The following is a 22,424-nucleotide window of genomic DNA, read 5'->3' as shown; positions in this document are numbered from 1 at the left end:
TAGATCAGAATAGATTAAAGCAAATGGTTTCAACAGACAATTTGAGACCATTCCCATGATCCAGTCCTATCCCTTTAGATTCTGTGATTTCAAGTCCAGTAAACTGCCGTGATATGATCTCAATCGAGTATAAAAATATTGATCTCATCGCACTCCCTTTGAAGTAAATGGGAAAAGTAATAATGACTTCAGTAGGAGCACGATCAGAGCTGTAACAGACCAAAGGGCACAAAATGGGAATGAATTAACCATTTCAGAAAAACAGAACAAAAACGAACTATTGCCGCCACGGACACTTACCCACTGCTAGAGCCAACCTTAAACTGAACTTTATGGAAGGGTGTGAAATTATGATTTAACCTTTCCAAACCCTGATTTGCTTTTCACACACTTCTTTCCTTCTAGGCTTAGATGAGGGTTGGAACTCTGACATTTTTTTATAAAGACTGTTCCTGAAGAACATCCAGAGGCTCACAACCCTAATCTGTACCATTGGCTCATTAAAATGCAAGCTACCAGAACCCTGACAGGAAAATCAGTTTTCAAGAGATATCTAGCCAGGTACTGAAGTCTGAATGGATTTGGATCACAGAGCAAAGTTTCCAAAATTTTCAGTCTTCATAACTAAGCCCAAACTCCAAACCTCCCTGAAACTATAACTCTAAACCTGGTGACAATTATCCATCACTAATAAAAATTTATGAAAAGTGATTTAGAAAAACACTCCTAAAGCACTATGCAGACAATCTTAATTAAAATCCAGTGGTATTTTGCATTGGCTAAACCCTGAGGTCTCTCCATTCTTTTTACACAGTCTTTATATAACTACTGCATGGTTGTCACCAGAGATTGAGCCCTGGAACTCCAGAAATAAATCACAAGCTTCTACAGCGTGGTCCTAAAGAACCAAATCCCCCAGCTGGCAGCAGCAGCAGTAAATTCACATCCTCTGTGGATTAGGTACAAAGGGTAGAGAAAACCCAGTCTAAGCATCTGCAGCCCGTGGCAGTTCAAATCCCAGACAAGCTCCCATTTTTGGCCATCATGGTCATCACTGAGGACCGAACTTGGTACTTCCAGCATTAACAGCCTGCTGCACTATAGCTTCACCAAAAGCCCCTCACATGGAAGCAGACAGACCTGTTCTCTATCAGACACATTTGGGTTTGCATAACACACTGAAGAGTAACAAGGCAAACTCCTGCTGAAGTGAATGAGAGTTTGCTTGAGAAAAGACATCAGGATTTGATTCCATTGAAATAACCTTTTCAAATATAAGCTTGGAGATTCAAATTGAAATACAGTGCTACTATCAGGAAAGTGAGCTTGTATTGAGCAGCATACCCTATGTATGCATATTTACCAAAAGTTTACCTGTTATCTCCAGGACTTTGGGAAAAAATACATTCCAGAATCGACACTGCTGGGCACGTAATTTTGTATATATCTTTGAAGCATCAGTGTTTAATGTTAAGTACTTTTGTTCAGTGGTAGTGAAGATTGGCCATCTGGTTCCATTAATCTGAGTCCCATTTGGAGTTCTAAATGATTAAAGAGAAATATTTCATTTCTCATGGGAAATTACCTGTGCACATCAATACAATAAAATTATACTATTGACAAGTTATTTTATTTCAGACATCAGCATGTTAGTTTGGAATTACTGGAGCACCTTTTGTACATGATAGAAATAAAGCCACTCCCCAAAACAGTAAAACTTTAAATTTTACATATCACTAAGGTTAATTAACAAAGTAAAACTAAATATATTCAGATTAGTTTTTGGTTTTTTCTTATCCTAATGGAAAAATGAAGTTAATAAAACCAACCTACATAAATTGCATATGTTGAACCCAGAAGGTCTGATAGAAGATACAATCTGTTACAGGTGACCCCAAAACAGTAAATTTAGGCGCTTGCATTACATATATTTTAATATAAATGCTAACGTCTAATTCTAATGAGTCCATTGGATTGCATTGTTCAGGTAGATCTGAAAGGTCTATAAGTAAAGGTTTGCATCTGTGTAAATGAAGTGACTGGAGTCCACCTTGGTTAAAGCAAGGTCGAAAAGAGGAAGATGATGTCTTTTGTATTAGAAGAAAAGGCTCTTAACTACAATGTGCTAAATACCCCCATTGTGTTACTGAGCACACTGAATCACAACTCATTCTGAATGCAAAGAGAGTTAAAATGTGCTCAGCATCTAGTACAGGGGCGAGCAAACTTTTTGGCCTGAGGGCCACATTGGGTTTCCGAAATTGTATGGTGGCCCGGCCCCCGACCCCTATCTGACCCCCCCTGCTTCTCTCCCCGGGACTCTTGCCCCATCCACCCCCTCCATCCCCTGACTGCCCCCCCACCCGATCCAACCCCTCCTGTCATTCCTGGCTGCCCCCCCCTCCCCCCCCGGGACCCCTGCCCCATCCACCTCCCCCGTTCCCTGACTGCCCCCAGAACTCCTGCCCCTGACTGCCCCCCCGCCACCCCATCCAACCCGCCCTTCCTGACTGCCCCCCTGGGATCCCTGCCCCCATTCAACCCCCCTGTTCCCTGCCCTCTGACCGCCTCGACCCCTATCCACACCACCGCCCCCTGACCACCACCCCGAACTCCCTGGTCCTTTATCCAAGACCCCCCGCTCCCTGCCCCCTTACCGTGCTGCCTGGAGCACTGGTGGCACCGCCCACAGTACCAGGACAGGCAGCCGTGCCGCGCAGCTGGAGCCAGCCCCGCCACCGTGCAGCACAGAGCACCGGGTCAGGCGGCGGCTCGGTAACTGCGCTGCCCGGCAGCAGCTCGCAGCTCTGCCGCCCAGAGCATTGTGCTGGTGGCGCAGTGAGCTGAGGTTGCAGGGGAGGGGGAACAGCAGGGGAAGGGCCAGGGGCTAGTCTCCCAAGCCAAGATCTCAGGGGCCGGGCAGGCAAGTCCCGCGGGCTGGATGTGGCCCACCGGCCGTAGTTTGCCCACCTCTGATCTAGTAGGATGCGATTAACTTCCAACCGGAACAGGGCCATGATTATTATTAGTTGTAGTGGTGGTAAATATTATAATAGGCCCAAGGGATAAACTGAATTTCAGATGGGGATGTGGTTTAAGGCCACAAAGATTTTTATTAATCTTTTTTTCCAGAGAGGGGTGAGTTTTATTGTGTAGGAACAGATAGGACTTGATGAAAAAGAAGTTGGTTTAAGTTGCAGAAGAGAGGAAGTCTTAAAATCATTTATTGGTGCAGGAGGCCTTTGAGATGGAGTATGATTTACATAAAGATGGATGATTTGTGACTATTAAAAGGCACGGCTATGGCAGCTTAGGGCTTGGCTACACTTGTGAGTGAGAATGCATTAAAGGAGCCCCGGGCGCACTAGCCCACTACCTGTCCACACTGGCAAGGCACGTAGAGCGCTCTGACTCCGTGGCTACAGCGCTGCTGGTACTCCACCTTGGCGAGTGGAATAATGTTTGCTGCGCCCCCGCTGGAGCACCGCGGCGCCAGTGTGGACGCCCTGGTCCTATAGTGCGCTCTGATCGGCCTCCAGAAGTGTCCCACAATGCCAGTGCTAGCCACTCGGGTCATCGCTTTGAACTCTACTGCCCTGCCCTCAGGTGACCAACCGTCAGACAGGCCTTTAAATTCGCTGGGAATTCTGAAAATCCCCTTCTTGTTTGCTCAGCCAGGCATGGAGTGCTCGCAGCGAATCTTTCCAGGTGACCATGCCTCCACGTGCCAGACAATCCCCAGTATGGAGCAATGGCAAGGTGCTGGACTTCATCAGTGTTTGCGGGGAGGAAGCTGTCCAGTCCCAGCTGCGCTCCAGCCGTAGGAATTACAGTACCTTCGGGCAGATATCAAGGGACATGATGGAAAGGGGCCATGACTGGGACGCACTGCAGTGCAGCATTAAAGTGAAGGAGCTGCAGAATGCCTACCGCAAAGCCCGCGAGGCAAAAAGCCGTTCCGGTGCTGCCCCTGAGACCTGCCATTTCTACAAAGAGCTGGACGCGATATTTGGGGCCGACCGCACCTGCACTCCGAGTACCACCATGGGCATCTCGGAGGCCAGTGCAACAAGGCAGGAGGAGGAGGAGCAAAATGGGAGCGAGGGTGCTGAGGTGGAGGAAGACACCCTGGAATCCCTAGATGCATGCAGCCAAGAGCTGTTCTCAAGCCCGGAGGAAGGTAGCCAGTCGTGGTGGCTGGTGCTTGGGGAAGGACAAACACCAGAGGAGGTTCCTGGTAAGTGGCTTTTATTTTGGGAAGGAAGTTATTTGGTGTGGGCTCTTGGGGTGAGGAGGATTAGGGCTGCATGCATGCCTAGATGCGGAATAGGGCGTTGATGTGCTCTCTCACATCGCGTTAATCAGCCTCAGTGATCTCTTCAAAGGTCTCATCCAGAGCATGGGCAATGTGCTTGCACAGGTTTCTCGGGAGAGCCACTGTGGTCCTTGTTCCAGTAGGAATAACTTGTCCATGCCACTGTGCCCTGAGGGGCAGGGGGACCATTGCTGCACACAGGCAAGCTGTATATGGGCCAGGGCGGAATCCGCATTGCAGTAGAAGACCCTCCCTTGCTTCCCAGGTAACCCTCAGCAGCGAGATATCTTCCACGATGAACCTCTGTGGAAAATGTGGGGACAGTGTTCGGTGTAGGGGCCCCCTGCCACTGTTGGCTCTCCCCAAGGCACAGAAACCCAGAGGACGGTACAGCCGTGAAACAGTCAGTCACGCTTGACCCTGTGCTTACTCACCATTTTGGGACTCCCGTGGGTTATGTGTGCTCTCTTTGGGACAGGCAAATTATGCTATTGTGCAGACTGTGTTTGCCCTTAAGTATGGGGGAATTATTGCTCTGTCTGGTGTGAACAATGCTGCCTCTGTTAAGTGTTGCATTTTGCCTTTACAGATGCAACCTTGAGATCTCAGCTGTACGTATTATCACTGGCCAAAAGACTCCAAAGAATCAGAAAGAGGCCACATAGAAGCAAGGAAGATGAAGTAATGCAGCATTCAAGTAATGAAAATCAAAAAGTGCAGGAGTGGCGGGACAGTGAAAGGAGGATCCACCAGCAGAATGAGGAGCGCCGGCACAAAAGCGCGGTGCTCTGGCAGCAAAGCACGGATCAGCTGATAGGTATAATGGAACGCCAAGACTTGATCCAGGCGCTCGTAGCCATGCAGGCAGAACACTAATGTGGGGCCCCCCTGCAGCCCTGGTCCCAAAACTCTTTCCCTTGTGCCCCCATGTCACCTCCAACCCACTTTCCCCAGCATCCAGGTTCTTACCACCACCAGCTGCCTCCAACACCTGTAGCTTCACCACCCAGCCCTGAAAACTACGACCCTTACCCTCTGCACTCAACTCCCATCACCATGCAGTATAGCCATCCTGAAGGCTAGGTGGGCTGGTGCCAGAATTGGAATGTGTGTGCCATCTATCGCCCCTCCACAGTTAGGGAAACTAATTTGTGCAAAGCCATCCACAATGTCATACATGTTACCCAGAGTCACAGTTCTTCTGAGCAGGATGCGATTAATGGCCTTGCCAGCTTGCATCAATACGATTCCAATGGTCGACTTCCCCATTCTAAACTGGTTAATGACCGATCGGTAGCTGTCTGGAGTTGCCAGCTTCCAGATTGCAATAGCCACCTGCTTCTCCACCATCGGGCAGCTCTCAATCTCGTGTCCTTGCACCGCAGGGTGGGGGTGAGCTCCTCACACAGTCCCATGAAAGTGGCTTTTCTCATCCGAAAGTTCTGCAGCCACTGCTCGTCATTCCAGACTTGCATGACGATGTGATCCCACCACTCGGGGCTTGTTTCCCGAGCCCAAAAGCGGCGTTCCGTGGTGGTGAGCATGTCCGTGAATGCCACAAGCAAACTTGTGTCATATGTGTTACTCGAGTCAATATCATTGTCGGAGCCCTCACTGTCACTTTGGATCATAAGGAATAACTCGACTGCCAAACATGACATGCTGGCGAGACTCGTCAGCATAGTCCTCAGCAGTTTGGGCTCCATCCCCGCAGACCAAAAGGGAAGACAGAGCGTGCAATACAAAAAGCATTGAAAGATGGCGCCAAATGTGGACGGAAGCACAGGGATTGCTGGGATGCGAACCGATGCATCACGGGGGGTTGGGACAGGACCCAGAATGCCCCGCACTCCCCGCCCCATTCCCACAAGCCACAGTGCCAGAATAAGAAGAGGTGGTCTGTGGGATAGCTGCCCATAATGCACTGCTCCCAATACTGCTGCAAGTGCCGCAAATGTGGCCACGCCAGTGCACTTGTTTCTGTCAGTGTGGACAGACTGCAGCGCTTTCCCTACTGCGCTCTCCGAAGGCCGGTTTAACTCAAAGCTCTCTACATCTGCAAGTGTAGCCATGCCCTTAGACAGGGTGGAAAAACGGGTAATTAAATATCCTACTTCAGTGCTTCAAGTAGGCAAACACTTTTGCTTTCCTTGCTGGAAACTGCTGCCTAGGAGTCTGGAGTGTCTTCACCTCAGATAGTCAGTACAATGGTGAACAATAGCTTTCCTACCCGGCTGATGCATTATGTACACAGGACAGTCCCCTGCCGCCACATCAGAAGTCTTTTTCATGGTATGAGGGCAATCCCAACCACATGCAGCTTCCTGAATAACTCCTTGAGGAGGAGGAGTGGCATTCAACATGGAAAAGTAAATAAGAGGAGTACATAGTTCAGGCCATAAGTGACCTCTTTCAGAGGACAAAAATAAGTAGAGAATCCCAAAGGGTATGGAATTCAGATGGGTTCTACTTTCCAGTGATGCGGGTGGGGGTGGTTGGAGGATAAGTAATATTCATATTCAGTTATCTAAATATTGATAGAACACCAGGCCTATTCTCTGTATTCTGAATGAATCTAGTTATTGGCCCATCTCTAGTGTTTTGTTTTATTTTAAAGCATCGGGTACTGGCCACTGGTGGAGTCAGGATATTAGACTAAAAGATCCATTAATCTGATCTGGCATGACAATTTCTATGTTCCTAACTTGCTCACTTCTTTACTAATTTTGCTCTTATTAACTTATGGAACCCTTTTAACTGCACATTTATTTGTGGCTTCTGAAGACAGTGACTTAAATAGAGTTGACTTGTACTTCAGTTCAAAATCAGAGAACTAATAGTGCTGTCAGTATTCATTTAATAGCTTTATGCTATAAAATAAATCATGACATTCCAAATTGTAATTTACAGATAATAAGGAGGTTTATGCCTATGAATGCAGATACATTTTACTAAAAATGATTGAAAACATGATCAGATTAATACAGTATATTGCCATACAAGAACATGCTGATTATAACATACTCTCTACATTGCTAGAGCACTTACCATCTTAACAAGAAATGTACTGTAACTCCCTTCTTACTGAAAACTTCCAAAGATTAAAAAACAGTTCCCAGATTCAACAATACAAAAAGACCACAGGATTATAATATTTTCAATCTGAAACAATTATTTAGGGTTGTAATCTATCTGCACACATCACACCTATTTTTCATTCCTTCTTGTTAATAATGTTGCCATGATCATTGTAACTCCCAATATAATCTGGAAAATTCCATGGTTTATGGAGTTAATACAGTTAATACAAATTAACTGTATTAAGATAATGTTATGATTGCATGGGCAAGAAATCAAGTGCCAAGCAATGACAAAGATGAGGTTGTATGCACTGCCTGAACTCTGCCCCCTTGTGGAAGCAGAGTTCCATGTAACTGGTGGGAGCCTGGTCCTGCTGAAAATTTTCTGTGTAGGGCTCATCATGATCCATGGAAACCTGACTCCAGTTTCAGTGGCTGCCTATCTCCAAAGTCTCCTCTTCACCATCTCCCCAAAACTCCCACTCCCTAGTCAATTTCTGATGCCTCTTCCCCAGGAAACGCCACAGTTTGCCCACATACTAAAGAGCAAAGGAAGGGAGACGCCACTCCTATGCTCATGGGCGGCAGGTGAACCACTGGCTCAGGGAGGCTAGCCCCCCAGGCCCGCCCCTTCTATGCCCAGAATCCCCCCCACTGCAGCTGCTGGCCCCCTCACCAGGCTAGTGCCCTCAGCCCCAGAGCACCTCCAGCCCCGGAGCGTCAGGAGGCCGGGCAGTGTGCCCCCAGCCCCCCTAACCCCAGAGTGCTGGGAGGCCAGGCAGCACAGTCCCAGCACCCCCAGCCCTAGAACGTGGCCCCAGCCTCCCCCATCTCAGCCCCAGAGTGCCAGGAGGCCAAGCAGCATGGCCCCAGCCCCTTCCGGCTTCAGAGCGCTGGGAGGCTGGGCAGCATGGCCCCAGCCCACTCCAGCCTTGGAGAGCTGGGAGGCTGGCCAGTGTGGCCGCAGCCCTGGAGCACTGGGTGGCCGGGCAGCACGGCCCCAGTGCTGGCCCCAGCTGGGGACATAGCACAAGAGAAGAGCCACCCACAGAGTGGGAAGCAGGACAGGACTGGGGGTGAAGTGTGGGCAGGGCCACACCTGGTTGTTTGGGGAGACTCAGCCTCCCCCAGCCTCTGATACTTGCCGCCCATGCCCTATGCTCCTTGCCAGGTCTACAGCTGGGGTAATGCTTGCAAGTAGAACGTAGATCTCCCCTGGAACATATCTTTTTAATAAGCTTTCTTCTTTTACAGTTGCTTCATCAGTGCTTGGGCATGTCCCTACACACTTGTCCCCAGTATCTTCCTACAAGCTCTGGTCAGCCACAGCCTCCAACTTTATTTTGGATGGAGAAAAGAGATCTTCTTATTGCACATCTTAGGAGGAGAGTAGCTCCCCTTCTGCACACCTCCTAATATCCACAGGAGCTTCTTTTGTGTACATTAGGAAATGCAGTTCTTTTGCATCGTTTCCCTATGAAGGGCAATTTTTCAATGTCAAAACCCACCTCAAACTTTGGAAAGTAACCAAACTTTGATACATTTCATCTATGGGAACAAAAGGGGAACAAAGAGTACCTGTGGAACCATAAAGACCAGTCAGCCTAATTTGATACCTGGAAAGATACTGGAACAAATTATTAAACAATAAATTTGTAACCACCTTGAGGATAAGAGGGTTATACATGATAGCCAACACGGATTTGTCCAGAACAAATCATGCGAGACCAACCAAATTTTTTTTTGGACAGGGTTACTGACTTTGTCGATAGGGGTGAAACTGTAAATTTGATAGATCTTGATTTTAGTCAGGCTTTTGACATGACATTCTCATAAGAAAACTAGAGAAATATGACCTAGGTGAAAATACTATAAGGTGTGTGCAAAACTGGTTTAAAGACCATACTCAAAGAGTAGTTATCAATGGTTTGTTGTCAGTCTAGTGGGCCATATCTAGTGGGGGCCTGCAGGGGTCAGTCCTGGGTCCGGTACTATAAAATATTTTCATTAATGACTTGGATAATGGAATGGAGAGTATTCTTATAAAATGTGTGGATGACACCAAGCTGGGTGGGGTTGCCAGCACTTTGGAATACAGGATTAGAATGCAAACCAACCTTGAGAAATTGGAGAATTAGTTTGAATTCAACAAAATGACATTCAGTAAAGACAAGTGCAAAGTACAGCACTATGCTTAGGAAGAAAAAATCAAATGCACAACTACAAAATGGGGAATAACTGACTAGTCAGAAGAAGATATGGGGGGTGTAGTGAATCAGAGGTTCAATATGAGTCAACAGTGTGATGCACTGCCAAAAAAGGCTAAATCATTCTGAAGTGTATTAATAGCAGTGTTGTAGGTAAGACATGGTAGGTAATTGTCCCATTCTATTCAACACTGGTGAGGCATCAGCTGGGGTACTGTGTCCAGTTCTGGGCGCCACACTTTAAGAAAGATGTGGACTAACTGGAGAGAGCCCAGAGGACAGCAACAAAAATGAGAAAAGGTTTTACAACCTGACCTATGAGGAAAGGTTAAAAAAACTGGGCATATTTAGTCTTGAGAAGAAGACTGAGGGGAGACTTAGTAACAGTCTTCAAATATGTGTTATAAAGAGGAAGATGATCAATTGTTCTCCATGCCCACTTTAAATAGAAAAAAAAAGTCATAGCCTTAATCTGCAGCAAGGGAGATTTAGGTTAGATATTAGGAAAAACTTTGTAATTATAAGGATATTTAAGCATGGAATAGGTTGTGGAATCCCCATCACTGGAGGTTTTTAAGAACAGGTTAGACAAACACATGTCAGGGATGGTCTAGGTGTACTTGGTCCTACCTTAGCACAGAGGGCTGACTAAATGTCTTCTTGAGGTCCCTTCCAGCCCTACATTTTCTATGATTTGGGGGAGGGATAGCACAGTGGTTTGAGCATTGGCCTGCTAAATCCAGGGTTATGAGTTCAATCCTTGAAGGGGCCATTTAGGAATCTGGGGCAAAAGTTGGGGCTTGGTCCTACTTTGAGCAGGGGGTTGGACTAGATGCTTCCAACCCTGATATTCTATTTTCCATTACATCTTTTTGTCTAAGAAAATGCCCTGAAACCATGCAGAGCTTCTCTGGATTCTGACTGTGGCACAGCATCCTGTCATTCACAGACACTCATATGTTTCATGATGATAAGTCCTTAAAAAACATGAGGCAGCCAAACTTATTTCCTGGTCTCCACAACACTACATTGATGACAGGGAAACTGTTCCTCTGATTTGATCTCCATCTTGAGTTGCATGACTGGAGCCAAGTAATTCAGGTATCTCATCCAACTTAGTAGGATCAGTTTCAGACAAAAATAGAGCCAAAATCTCATCAACATGTTGTATCCACCTCACACAATGTATGCGAACAACAGGGCAAAGCTAGATTGTATTAAAGTCACATTTCCATACTTCATATACAGGGTACACATACAGGCCCTATTCGATCTTTGAACATATACATGCTCCCACTGAAGTCTGTGGGCTTGATTTTAATCTCAGTCTCACTGGAGTAATAGCAGAATAGCTACATTGAAGTCACAGGAGCTAGACTAGAATTACATCAGTGTAACTGAGATCAGAATCTGACCCTTTGGACATTATTTATCCATTAACTGGTAGCAAAATTTGCCCCTCAGAGTTCATGCATCATAAAACATGGCAGATTTGGCTTACAGAGGGAACTTTTAGAAATCTATACAATTTTAACAGGGGTTGTTCATTGATAATTTCTGTATATTCCATGCTCATATATAGTAGTCCTAGCCAAATAATTCCTTTTTGCAACAAATTTTGAGGTTTCAGAATTGGTTTTCATTCTACTTAAAACCAAACAGGACACCTTTCAGAATTTTTGGAGAGGAAGAACTATACCCCAGAATAGCCAATACCCCACGGTTAGGCCAATGCATGGGATGTGGGAGGTCAAGGTTTAAGTTCCTGGTCTTCCTGATTCAGGGCAGGAACTTGAACCTAAATCTCCCACATCTCAAGGGAGAGCTCTAACCACACTCTCTCTGTGATTTTGATCAGATATTCCATCCTGGACTTGAGAAACCTTCCCAATAAAAGTTGCACCAAAACATCCAGGTTTCTGCAAAAAGTTTTGGTTGTGATGCATCAGCATTAAAAAAAAAAGTTTTGGCAAAAATTCCCAACCAGTTTTAATATTAACAACTTCTTTAGTAGAACAAAATTAACTTAGTTAAAATGGAAATTGTGACATCCTTGTACACAGAGCTTTATTAATCATAATAAATATATTTCCATTACCTTATTTTTCTCAGTAATATGACTGACACTATTTGAGAACACAATATAAGCATTCATTACATTTTTATTGGTATCTCCTCAGCATTACTTTTATGGATGATTTATCAATCACACACACAATTAGATACAGCTTAATCTAAGATGTGATGAATAGGGTTTGGTCATCATTTTGCAACAACTCATTACATTTTTTTACTAGCATTCAAGAAATGAATTCTCCAAGACCTGTAAATTAGTGCACTTAATTTCAGTGAAAGAGCTTCAGTTGGCTTTCTGCTTTGCCCCTTTACCAATCCCCAACACAAATGTGCTGTTGGATACTGAAATGCTCCAGAGGAAAGTTTTCTATGCTCAATTTTACAAATTTCTCAGGGGAAGATACAGATGAAAATGGCTTAGAAGTGTTTAGTTATCCTTTAACTTAAGAACATAAGAACAGCCATACTGGGTCAGACCAATGGTCCATCTACCCCAGCATCCTGTCTTCTGACAGTGACCAATACCAGGTGCCTCAGAGGGAATGAACAGAACAGGTAATCATCAAGTGATCTACCCCTGGGGCCCATTGCCAGCTTCTGGCAAACAGAGGCTCGGGACTCTTCAGAGCATGGTTTTGCATCCCTGCCCATTCTGGCTAATAGCCATTGATGGACCTATCCTCCAAGAACTTATCTAGTTCTTTTTTTAACCCTGTTGCTGTCTTGGCCTTCACAACATCCTCTTGCAGAAAGTTCCAGAGGTTAACTGTGTATTGCATGAATAAATACTTCCTTTTGTTTGTTGTAAACCCAATGCCTATTAATTTCATTTGGTGAGCCCTAGTTCTTGTGTTATGAGAAGGAGTAAATAACACTTCATTATTTACTTTTCTCCACACCAGTCATAATTTTATAGACCTCTATCATATCCTCCCCTTAATCATCTCTTTCCCAAGCTGGTAAGTCCCATTCTTATTAATCTCTCCTCATATGGAAGCTTTTTACTCATATGCTTTCAGCACTGGTAGTAGCACATAGTAAAATACATTTTCATAGCTTATACACACAGCTATTTGGATTTGTGTATGTGTTTACATGTGTATGGAATAAAACAGTAAGGAGAAACTTTTCCCTTCATATGCCGAACATGGGCAGAATATACAAGTATTTCTCTTTTAATAGGCTCATATGCTGAAACACTGCCCAATTCCTTATCTCTTCATCTATGCCCTGAATCAGTCACTGTCACATTTCTTACCATTCTATGAAACTGGGTGGGTAATTATTCAAGGCTTCAGTGGTGCTATAATAATAATAACAGTGACCATGCTAGCACTAGGTTCCAATTTGACCCCAATCTTTAAACAGTTTCTTTAAGGGAGGAGAAGGTGAGTGTGAATTTCTATTTTATGTCTAGTTTCCATGATTTACTCAACACCAGGCTGTTGTTCAGTGGGTCCTATTCTGCTGTATGGTATCATGACAATGGGAAGCAAGAATGACTTCTGTCTCTTACATTCCCTACAGTTGATTTTACAAAGGCTGTAAGAACTATGAAAGTAGCTAGGAGCAATAGTAAGGTTTGCTCTGTTTAGGTTCAGCGGTGAGTAAGGGTTGATAAACAAATACTTCACCCCAGGGGCAAGTTGTGGGAAGAAACTGACTCAGTGTCACAAAAGTGATTGTGTGGCTCTTGAATTAATATAGCTTATTTCCCATCTCAAGTAAGGTCCCACTCTCTTCCATCCCACCGTTTCAGAAAGAGGGACTGCCCTTCAGACAAGACGCAGGTAGGATGAGCAAAAGGATGAGGGATCTTTCACCCCTGCTCAGCCAATCTAGCCTACTGATTTCAGTGGGAATATTAATAGAATAGTGAATTACTTAGTGAGAGTAAGGACAGCAGACTCTGGCTCTTTAGAAATAAACAGACACAAAGAGCCAGACTTTAACAACCGGTCACTCTGGGGGAGTAGTTCAATTAATTTCAGTGTAGTCAGAGACTACTCGATGAGAGTCCTGCAGTTTGAGGAAGGAATTAAGGACCATGGGATTGGGACCCCCAGCAATACCTCTTAACACTCAGTTGTATGCTAATGATTAAGTTGCATTGCTGAGAGTTAACCATGCTGAGAGTTGAGCAAACTAGCCAAATAAAATATCTTTAATATCTTGACTAGGCTTTTGGGCAAGATGGATGAACAGTACATTTTATGGTCTGGAAGAGGTGGTTTTGCTGTTCTCTCTCTCTTCTGTTTGGACAGAAGGGCACTCTTAATTAGCTGGAGAGCTGAAGAGGAGCACCAGGCATGTTTATGGTGTTCCAGCCCTTCAAAATGTAACTAGCTGTATGGCGCACTAGATCATTTCAGAGAGTGGCAGGAAGTATTTGTTGCATTAGTCAGGCACATGTATCCAGATGTCTCACATAATTTCTAAAGGCCATGATGCATGATATTTATACCTATTTTCACTTTCTAGTCACAACATAACAACTGCTAGGCTAATAACAATTCAGGGCTGTGGTTTGATTCCCAGAGAGACTACAAACCTGTGACAGCTCACATTTGCATCATGCATATGGTATAACACTTACAAGCATTTTTTCTTAGACTGGAGGATGAGACTGGGAGCTAAATGGATATTTACCTGCTGGATCTTATTGAAAGGAGTTGCAGATTTGCTGTTAAACCTTGGTTCAATCTCCCCAAACCCTGCTGAAACAATTTGGCCTATCTTCTGTTTTCCTCAAACCCAGATATCAGGTTCACACTATTTCTTGTCAAGTAGGCACTGGGGAGTACCACAAATTTGATAGCTCAAACCCTCTCAGCTTGAGGAGCAATACTATTCAGTGTCAGAAAAAAATAGTTCTGGAAACTCTGCTTCATGGCAGCATAGACAGATGCTGAAGAATACTTCAAATGCTTGGAAAAATAAACACAAAATATCCCCAGAAGCTCTAATTATTGTGTAAACTTTTCATTCAAGAAGAGGGGTCTGCACAAATGTGAAAGGCTTTCACTGCATGAATAAATAGATTACATTTGATGCCAATATCACTACCAATTGGGGCCACCTATGTGTGATTCAGTATAATGAGTTGACTCTCCAGATTTTTTAAATTCAGACAGCTATTCAGCACATTTTCCCAAGTCAACTAATCATTTACCTTCTAATAAAATGATCTGATGGGCTCACTGGGTAAATACTTTCTACTGTGCCAAAATATTTTATACTAAAATGCCCTCTTCCATCTCACTGTTTTTTCAGTAACTCTGAGAGAAAAGACAAGATGACAGAAGCATTTTGCTACTCGGTCTATTATCCAAAGTTTGTGAATGTGCCATTTAGAATAACAAGACTGTGGGAAGCACCACTCCTGAATGAATAAAATGGTAATGTGACACACTCTCACTTCACAAATACATAGACTAGCTTTAATGTCAATATCATTACCAACTGGGGCTACCAGTATGTGAGTTGGCATAATGAGTGTATTCTCCAGATTTTTAGAATTAACACACTTCTTCAGAATATTCCCCCACATCAGCTAACCAAATGATCTGATGGACTCCCTGTGAAAATGCATCATATTTAAAATTTTATTCAAAAATGGTCTCTTTGGGGCTTTGATTCTCACAAGGCTAAAATAAAAGACACGATGAAGTGAAGCTGTAGCTCATGAAAGCTTATGCTCAAATAAATTGGTTAGTCTCTAAGGTGCCAAAAGTACTCCTTTTCTTTTTGTGAATACAGACTAACACGGCTGCTACTGTGATAACAGAAGTATTTCACTATTCTTTCTCTTATCCAAAGATTATGTGTGGTGCCCTTTACAATAGTGAGACTAAAGTAAGTACCCATTTGAAAAGTGGTAACTCCATTGGTGTCATTATCACCATGTGGAATATTTAGTGTGGATGGGAAAAGATGCAGTAATATTATTCTTAAAATCCAGTTCCCTTGCACTCTTTCCCACCTCAGCCACCTTTCAAACAACAAGCCACAATCTGACCCCAGGTTCCTATAGCACTAGGTACATGTATAATGCAGGCAGTTTTTAAAGGTATTAATGTACTTGTTGAATTTAATTTAATTTGATCTTTGTAAGAAGGGATTTCTGAAATTCTGCATTGTTCCTTAAGTGGAAGATGACACAAAAACACCAACCCTCTTAGGTCTTGATTCTGCAACCTTTACATTGAGTCTGACATAGGTGAGTATTCACATTGAACTGAGTAGAAAAAACATGTGAATGCTATTTGACTTGAGTAAGGGTTGCAGAATGAGGCTCTCGGTTACTTTCTATATTAAAAAGGTATTTATGGAAAGTTTGGCTTTTATTGCTGTACTCAGTCTTCTCCCCTCCCCCATCCCCAAACAAAATAGAGGTTGTAATCTAATGACCAGGAAGTGGCTCCATTGCCCTGTCGTAAGAAAACTGCAGTATAACTGAAAGAGGAATATCAAAAGCAAACATTATTTCTTCTGCTGATCCCTGGAGAAATCTGTGTGATCCAACTGGCTCTCATTTTAAGTTCCAGAAACTGGAGAAGGACCTGACGGCTAGGCTTTCTATCACTTATACATGCTAAATAAGGCTCAGGATATTCCTTCCAGATTCTTACTTGATGACAACAGTGGTGTGTATAAACATCTGAAGCCATAAATTATTGTGGTATGCAGCATTCCACAGAAGTAACATTCTGCTCCTTCTGTTTTTGTCTGATTCTGTTCTACTCTAGAAAAGACTTAAAAAGTGCAACAAGCCACAAAAGTTGAGATGGTTCTTGTGGGTGAATTGCGTGGGCCTCATTTGTCAAATTTTCTCACACATTAAATGTCCTCAAGACTGGTCTTCAAAATATTGGGACTAAAACAAATAAATAATGTATAGGGAAGTCAGCGTGTGCTGCCAAGTGCAAAACCCCCTTAATGGACAATTAATCACTTAAACAGCTTGAATCTCAGGGGTTATTTTGAATTAAACCAAACTCTGCTTTTTTTTTTTTTTAAGGTTTGTACTGGTTTAGAAAAAGTAGGGTGACCAGATGTCCTGATTTTATAGGGACAGTCACAATATTTGGGGCTTTGTCTTATATAGGCTCTTATCACCCCCCCAACCCCTGTCCCAATTTTTCACGCTTGCTGTCTGGTCACCCTATGAAAAAGAGTCCTTCCTCCCAATATGCTCCAGGCCCTCTTATTTCTCAGCTGGCAGAACCTTTCTGTTCATGACCTCCTAACACATTCTCATACCTCCCAATCCTTCTGTGCAACCCCTTACCACAGGCCCCTAACTCAGGGTCACTTTGGAGTGTCTTGGATAAGAAAGGCCTAGCATTGTGGAGGAGTAAGGAAAAGCAAGATTGACAGGAATGAATGAAATAATAATAATTTAAAAAAATAGATGGGACATTTGAGGGTGTGGGGAGAGACAACTTCAGTTTAGGTCAGCTTTAAGTAAACATCTGAACTTTGGGGTATTTATGCAAATTGAATTTCCAAACATTTTGAGGTTCGCTCACTGCTCTTTTAACAGACACTGTTATTAATTCACAGTTATGCTGAAGTGCTCCAATGTAAAGGACAGTTAACACAGGCTGTCTAACACATATAAGAATAATCACATGTGTATCTCAGACTGTATTTGTGAATATCTGCAAATAAAGAAGCAGACAATTTTTCATTCTGTATCGTCTTCCTCCGTCTTAATCTAAATGGAGCTGATATTGTTGTTTGAGATGGCATTTGAGGCCTGATCCAATTCCCGATAAAGTCAAGGAGTATCTTAGAAGCTGATCTCAATCAGACTGCCCTTGACTTCATTGTGTTTTGGAGCAGGCCCTTAATGCATAAATGTATAGAGCTGTATAGAAAACTCTCTTCTTCACTTGCAGATAGAATTTACAGTACTGGCATAACAACTTCTTTGTGGGTCTAGTCTCCACTTGCTGTATGCATAAACTCTAGTCACATTTATGAAATGCGTGGCCATCAATGAGCCTTTGTGGTTTGTCGACCTGAAAGCCCTTTCATGTGGTTCCAATTAAAGCTTTCAAGGACTACCTTTCAAACTTACTCTTCACACTCTTAGTTGCCATTAGAAATAAGATTAAACTATAAATCAGGATTACTTTGTAGCGGTCAAAGGGAGAGAAAAAAGTGTTAACTACTGTAGAAGTACTAAGAGTCTTTTAAATCCCCAGTGGCTTTGGTAAAATGTATTGGTGCCATTGGTTGTGAGAGAAGAGTAATACGGTACTCATATGCATATAATTACTGTATTTGGCTATCTGCTTCTCCACCATTAGTGGAGTACACTCCCAGTCACTCACAGACTGTCAGATAAATGGTTTCAGTGCTTTCCTGATCTCCAAAGATCAAACTTTCAAAAACAGCCTCTGTGCAGCAAATATGGCAGGATGTGATATCTGATATTTGGTTTTATACTAATACCTAATTATTATTTCTTCCTCAACTGGATACTCCATTCACAACTGAGTAAAATGGCTGAAATTTGTTGGTCCCCTGTGGCCTTGTCTACACGAGCATTTTTCTTGACATTTACCACTTTTGAAGTTCCACCAGTGGTAGGAATAGTGGGAGTGCGAGTGTGGTCCACCAGTGTCTAAATGCTGTGTTATCTAGACCTACTCTGAGCAGGGTTAGATATGCAGGATGACCAGTGGCAGGTTTACCCTAGAACTTCTAGTGATCTAGTGATTACCCTAGTGATCAATGGCTCCATGTCTAGTTGGCAGCCGGTGTCAAGTGGAGTGCCCCAGGGGTCGGTCCTGGGGCCGGTTTTGTTCAATATCTTCATAAATGATCTGGAGGATGGTGTGGATTGCACTCTCAGCAAATTTGCGGATGATACTAAACTGGGAGGAGTGGTAGATACGCTGGAGGGGAGGGATAGGATACAGAAGGACCTAGACAAATTGGAGGATTGGGCCAAAAGAAATCTGATGAGGTTTAATAAGGATAAGTGCAGGGTCCTGCACTTAGGATGGAAGAATCCAATGCACCGCTACAGACTAGGGACCGAATGGCTAGGCAGCAGTTCTGCGGAAAAGGACCTAGGGGTGACAGTGGACGAGAAGCTGGATATGAGTCAGCAGTGTGCCCTTGTTGCCAAGAAGGCCAATGGCATTTTGGGATGTATAAGTAGGGGCATTGCCAGCAGATCGAGGGACGTGATCGTTCCCCTCTATTCGACACTGGTGAGGCCTCATCTGGAGTACTGTGTCCAGTTTTGGGCCCCACACTACAAGAAGGATGTGGATAAATTGGAGAGAGTCCAGCGAAGGGCAACAAAAATGATTAGGGGTCTAGAGCACATGACTTATGAGGAGAGGCTGAGGGAGCTGGGATTGTTTAGTCTGCAGAAGAGAAGAATGAGGGGGGATTTGATAGCTGCTTTCAACTACCTGAAAGGGGGTTCCAAAGAGGATGGCTCTAGACTGTTCTCAATGGTAGCAGATGACAGAACGAGGAGTAATGGTCTCAAGTTGCAATGGGGGAGGTTTAGATTGGATATTAGGAAAAACTTTTTCACTAAGAGGGTGGTGAAACACTGGAATGCGTTACCTAGGGAGGTGGTAGAATCTCCTTCCTTAGAGGTTTTTAAGGTCAGGCTTGACACAGCCCTGGCTGGGATGATTTAACTGGGACTTGGTCCTGCTTCGAGCAGGGGGTTGGACTAGATGACCTTCTGGGGTCCCTTCCAACCCTGATATTCTATGATTCTATGATTCTATGATTCTACCTTTACTCCCACATATGGAGTTGCACTGGTGGTAATGCGACAATGGGAAATTTCAAGAAAAAATGCTTGTGTACTCATAGCCCAGGAAAGCAGAGCTGAGTAAAATGCTGGAACAAGCCACTTCAACCGGAGTAAAGTGATATCTAAGTCTTTCATGATCTCAAGGCTAAACCCATTGTGGAGCAATGAAGTAAGATGTCCACAAGAAGGCAGAATACAAACATCCCCTTAGGAATTTAAATTACATCTGGCACCATAAAATACATTAGATTTGAAAAGCTGAAGGGAAATCTTACCAGAGAAAGCAAGGGGGGAGGGGTAAGTTTGTGAGGACTAACAGAGGGAATGTGACATGAAGTGATGGTTTCCTTTTCCCACAGTCCAGATGCTATGAGAGCTTAGAAAAGAATGGGTTGTTATCATCTGTATACATCTTTAGCTTTCTTTTGTAATGACAGCAGAAATGATATGCTATGAATCTATTAATTTCTGTATAATCCATGTAATGTTCTAATGTTTTCTATCATGTTTTGGCCTTGTAGAAATATCATGTTATATCCACAATAACCTTTGAAGTACTGGGATTCCAGGAAGTTCATCCTTAGGCTGCCACCTTACCAAATCAGCTCCATCACAGAGAGATTTGTTAGACTCTGGTAATCGAGACAACGATCAGAGTATTTGTATAGCAGCCTCAGCCCCAAAAGGATCTCTTTGTTGTAAACTGGAGACAACAGACCTTGGAATTTTGAACTGCTGTGGTGTAACCATAGACAGTCTTTAAATGGTTCAGGCTTTGTCCTAGGGGCAAATGCTGAACAAACATGAGGGCTGAAGCATCTGGGAGAGAAGACTAACAGCTTCTAATTTTATGCCTACACTAAAATACAGTTTTGTGAGTTCAATCAACTGTGAGCATGAAATGACTGAATTTAGACATCAAACTTTCAGATTTGTGAGCCCAAAAAAACAACTGCTCCCACAAATCATGCAGCTAGATTGCTAACTGCTACCATTTTCACCCTTAATTGACTGCACCTGTGGCTGATGGGAACAAAACTGCAGGCACAGAATTAGACACCAGATTGAGGCCCCTGTGACAATTTGGCCTTAGATTCATAGCTATCTCTCTATCATTCCTCATTGCCACTTCTCTGACACAGATTACTCTCCATGGAAACCATTCTCTTGTGTTTGTGAGTGAATTGAAATGTGCAGGTTTCTGTTCCTCATGTTTCTCATCAGGATTTCAGTTAAAAATGCTAGGATTATCCAGAAAAATAATGGTTTGCAAAAAATTTCCTCTGCAGTTTCAGTCTCTTATGAGCTAAACTCACATGGCATTGTCCAGTCATACAAAAATGGAAAGCAGAACATTTTTGAACTTAAGCTGTGTCTATGGCAGGGTCTATAAAATTAGGATTTTACCCTCGATTAACACTGATTACAGGTAGATGTTCACACTAAAGAGCAACACAATTTGGTTCTTCTCTAAAAATGCTGTTGTAGAAAGTTATGGTCTAATGAAACTAAGTACTAATGTTGGACCCATGCTTTCCACTCCCTGGTACATCTCCAAAAGTGTATGTGAAAAACTTAAGTGTGCACCATCTTAGACATGCACAGATCTTAATGTGGTCACAATTTGCACATACACATAAATATATATTTATGCAATTCCCATCCTTCACAAATGCAAAGAGAAGTCAATCATGTGAAAAAGTGTGTCCCTCTGCCCCTGGGGCGTCCTTTACTTTGGGGCAAGTGGGGCAGTCACTCCCACCAACTTGATTCCCCCTTTGACTTTTCATGGGTCTATACTTTTTCCACATAGGCAAGATTAGTTGTGATGAATCCTGATGTCTTCCAAAGTGGTTCAGCATATTTACTATCTACTATCTACCTCTAAGTTTTATATAGCTCCCCTCATTTTGGTATCTGAACACCTGACAAACACTATTTTTTATGACAGGTTTCAGAGTAACAGCCGTGTTAGTCTGTATTCGCAAAAAGAAAAGGAGTACTTGTGGCACCTTAGAGACTAACCAATTTATTTGAGCATAAGCTCATGAAATGTAGCTCACGAAATGTAGCTCCCAAAAGCTTATGCTCAAATAAATTGGTTAGTCTCTAAGGTGCCACAAGTACTCCTTTTCTTTTTACTATTTTTTATAATCTTAGAGATGGGGAACAGAGGCACAGAGAGACAAAGTGATGTGCGCAAGGTCACACAAAGATCCCACAGCATAATCAAGAATGGAACCTACATCTCCTGAGTCTCAGTCCAATGCTTTAATCACAAGACCATCTTTGGCCTGTCTTCATTAGGGAGAGACTCTTTACTTACTGCAATGGGTTTTACATTTTGTTAGATGGGACCATCATATATACAGCACTGAGTGGCACAATTCAAGACAAATCGTTATATTGTATTTTTAGTTGCTAGTCTGTTACTTCATTTGATTGTTCACTATGATGTTTACACAGTTTTTAAATGAAGCTCTGATTTGCCATTTGGAAGTGTGCAAACTTTTTCAGCAATGATTTGACCCATCTCTTGTCAAGAACAAACTTCTATTTTCTGAGTCTGATTTTCTGTACATATGGGAAAAAAATGTGTACCTTTTATTTATGTTGGAGATGATATTAAGCTAGTCTAAACATTTTGTAACCCTGCCCCATTTGAAATAAAATGACTAAACCAAATATTCCTGTTTTCAGTTTTGAAATTCTATGACAGCTTGTCAGTTTGCAAGCCAGAACCTCAGATGACTGCCAAACGTGTGTCTCCAGTTATTGGCTTCATGCATGATGTACTAGAGCCGAACGTACCAAATAGGTAAACAGTGGTTCCCATTACTGCTTTTTAATATAACAATATGTGTGGACATCAGTACTGATGTTGAATGATGCCGAGTCATTTAAAAGACTCCTGAATAAAGTGGAACCAACTGTTTATAATAAACAATGTA

The 22,424-nt window shown here is 43.2% G+C and overlaps 1 protein-coding gene across 2 annotated transcripts in view; it reads right to left on the bottom strand.

The window, feature by feature from the left end:
• Window positions 1-22,424, bottom strand: part of BCHE (butyrylcholinesterase) — a 50,542-nt gene that overhangs the window by 11,753 nt on the left and 16,365 nt on the right. Inside the window, exon 3 of one of the 2 annotated variants that reach the window (XM_007055511.3) lies at window positions 1,375-1,541. The exons of the other annotated variant lie outside the window; for it this stretch is intronic. Within the exon in view, the coding sequence (XP_007055573.1) occupies window positions 1,375-1,541 (167 nt within the window). The remainder of the gene's footprint in view (window positions 1-1,374; window positions 1,542-22,424) is intronic. 2 annotated transcript variants of the gene reach the window in all.

This window comes from Chelonia mydas, chromosome 9 (assembly GCF_015237465.2).
Source record: "Chelonia mydas isolate rCheMyd1 chromosome 9, rCheMyd1.pri.v2, whole genome shotgun sequence".
In the NCBI taxonomy this organism is placed as follows: Eukaryota; Metazoa; Chordata; order Testudines; family Cheloniidae; genus Chelonia; species Chelonia mydas.
This window is presented reverse-complemented; position numbering and strand designations above follow the sequence as displayed.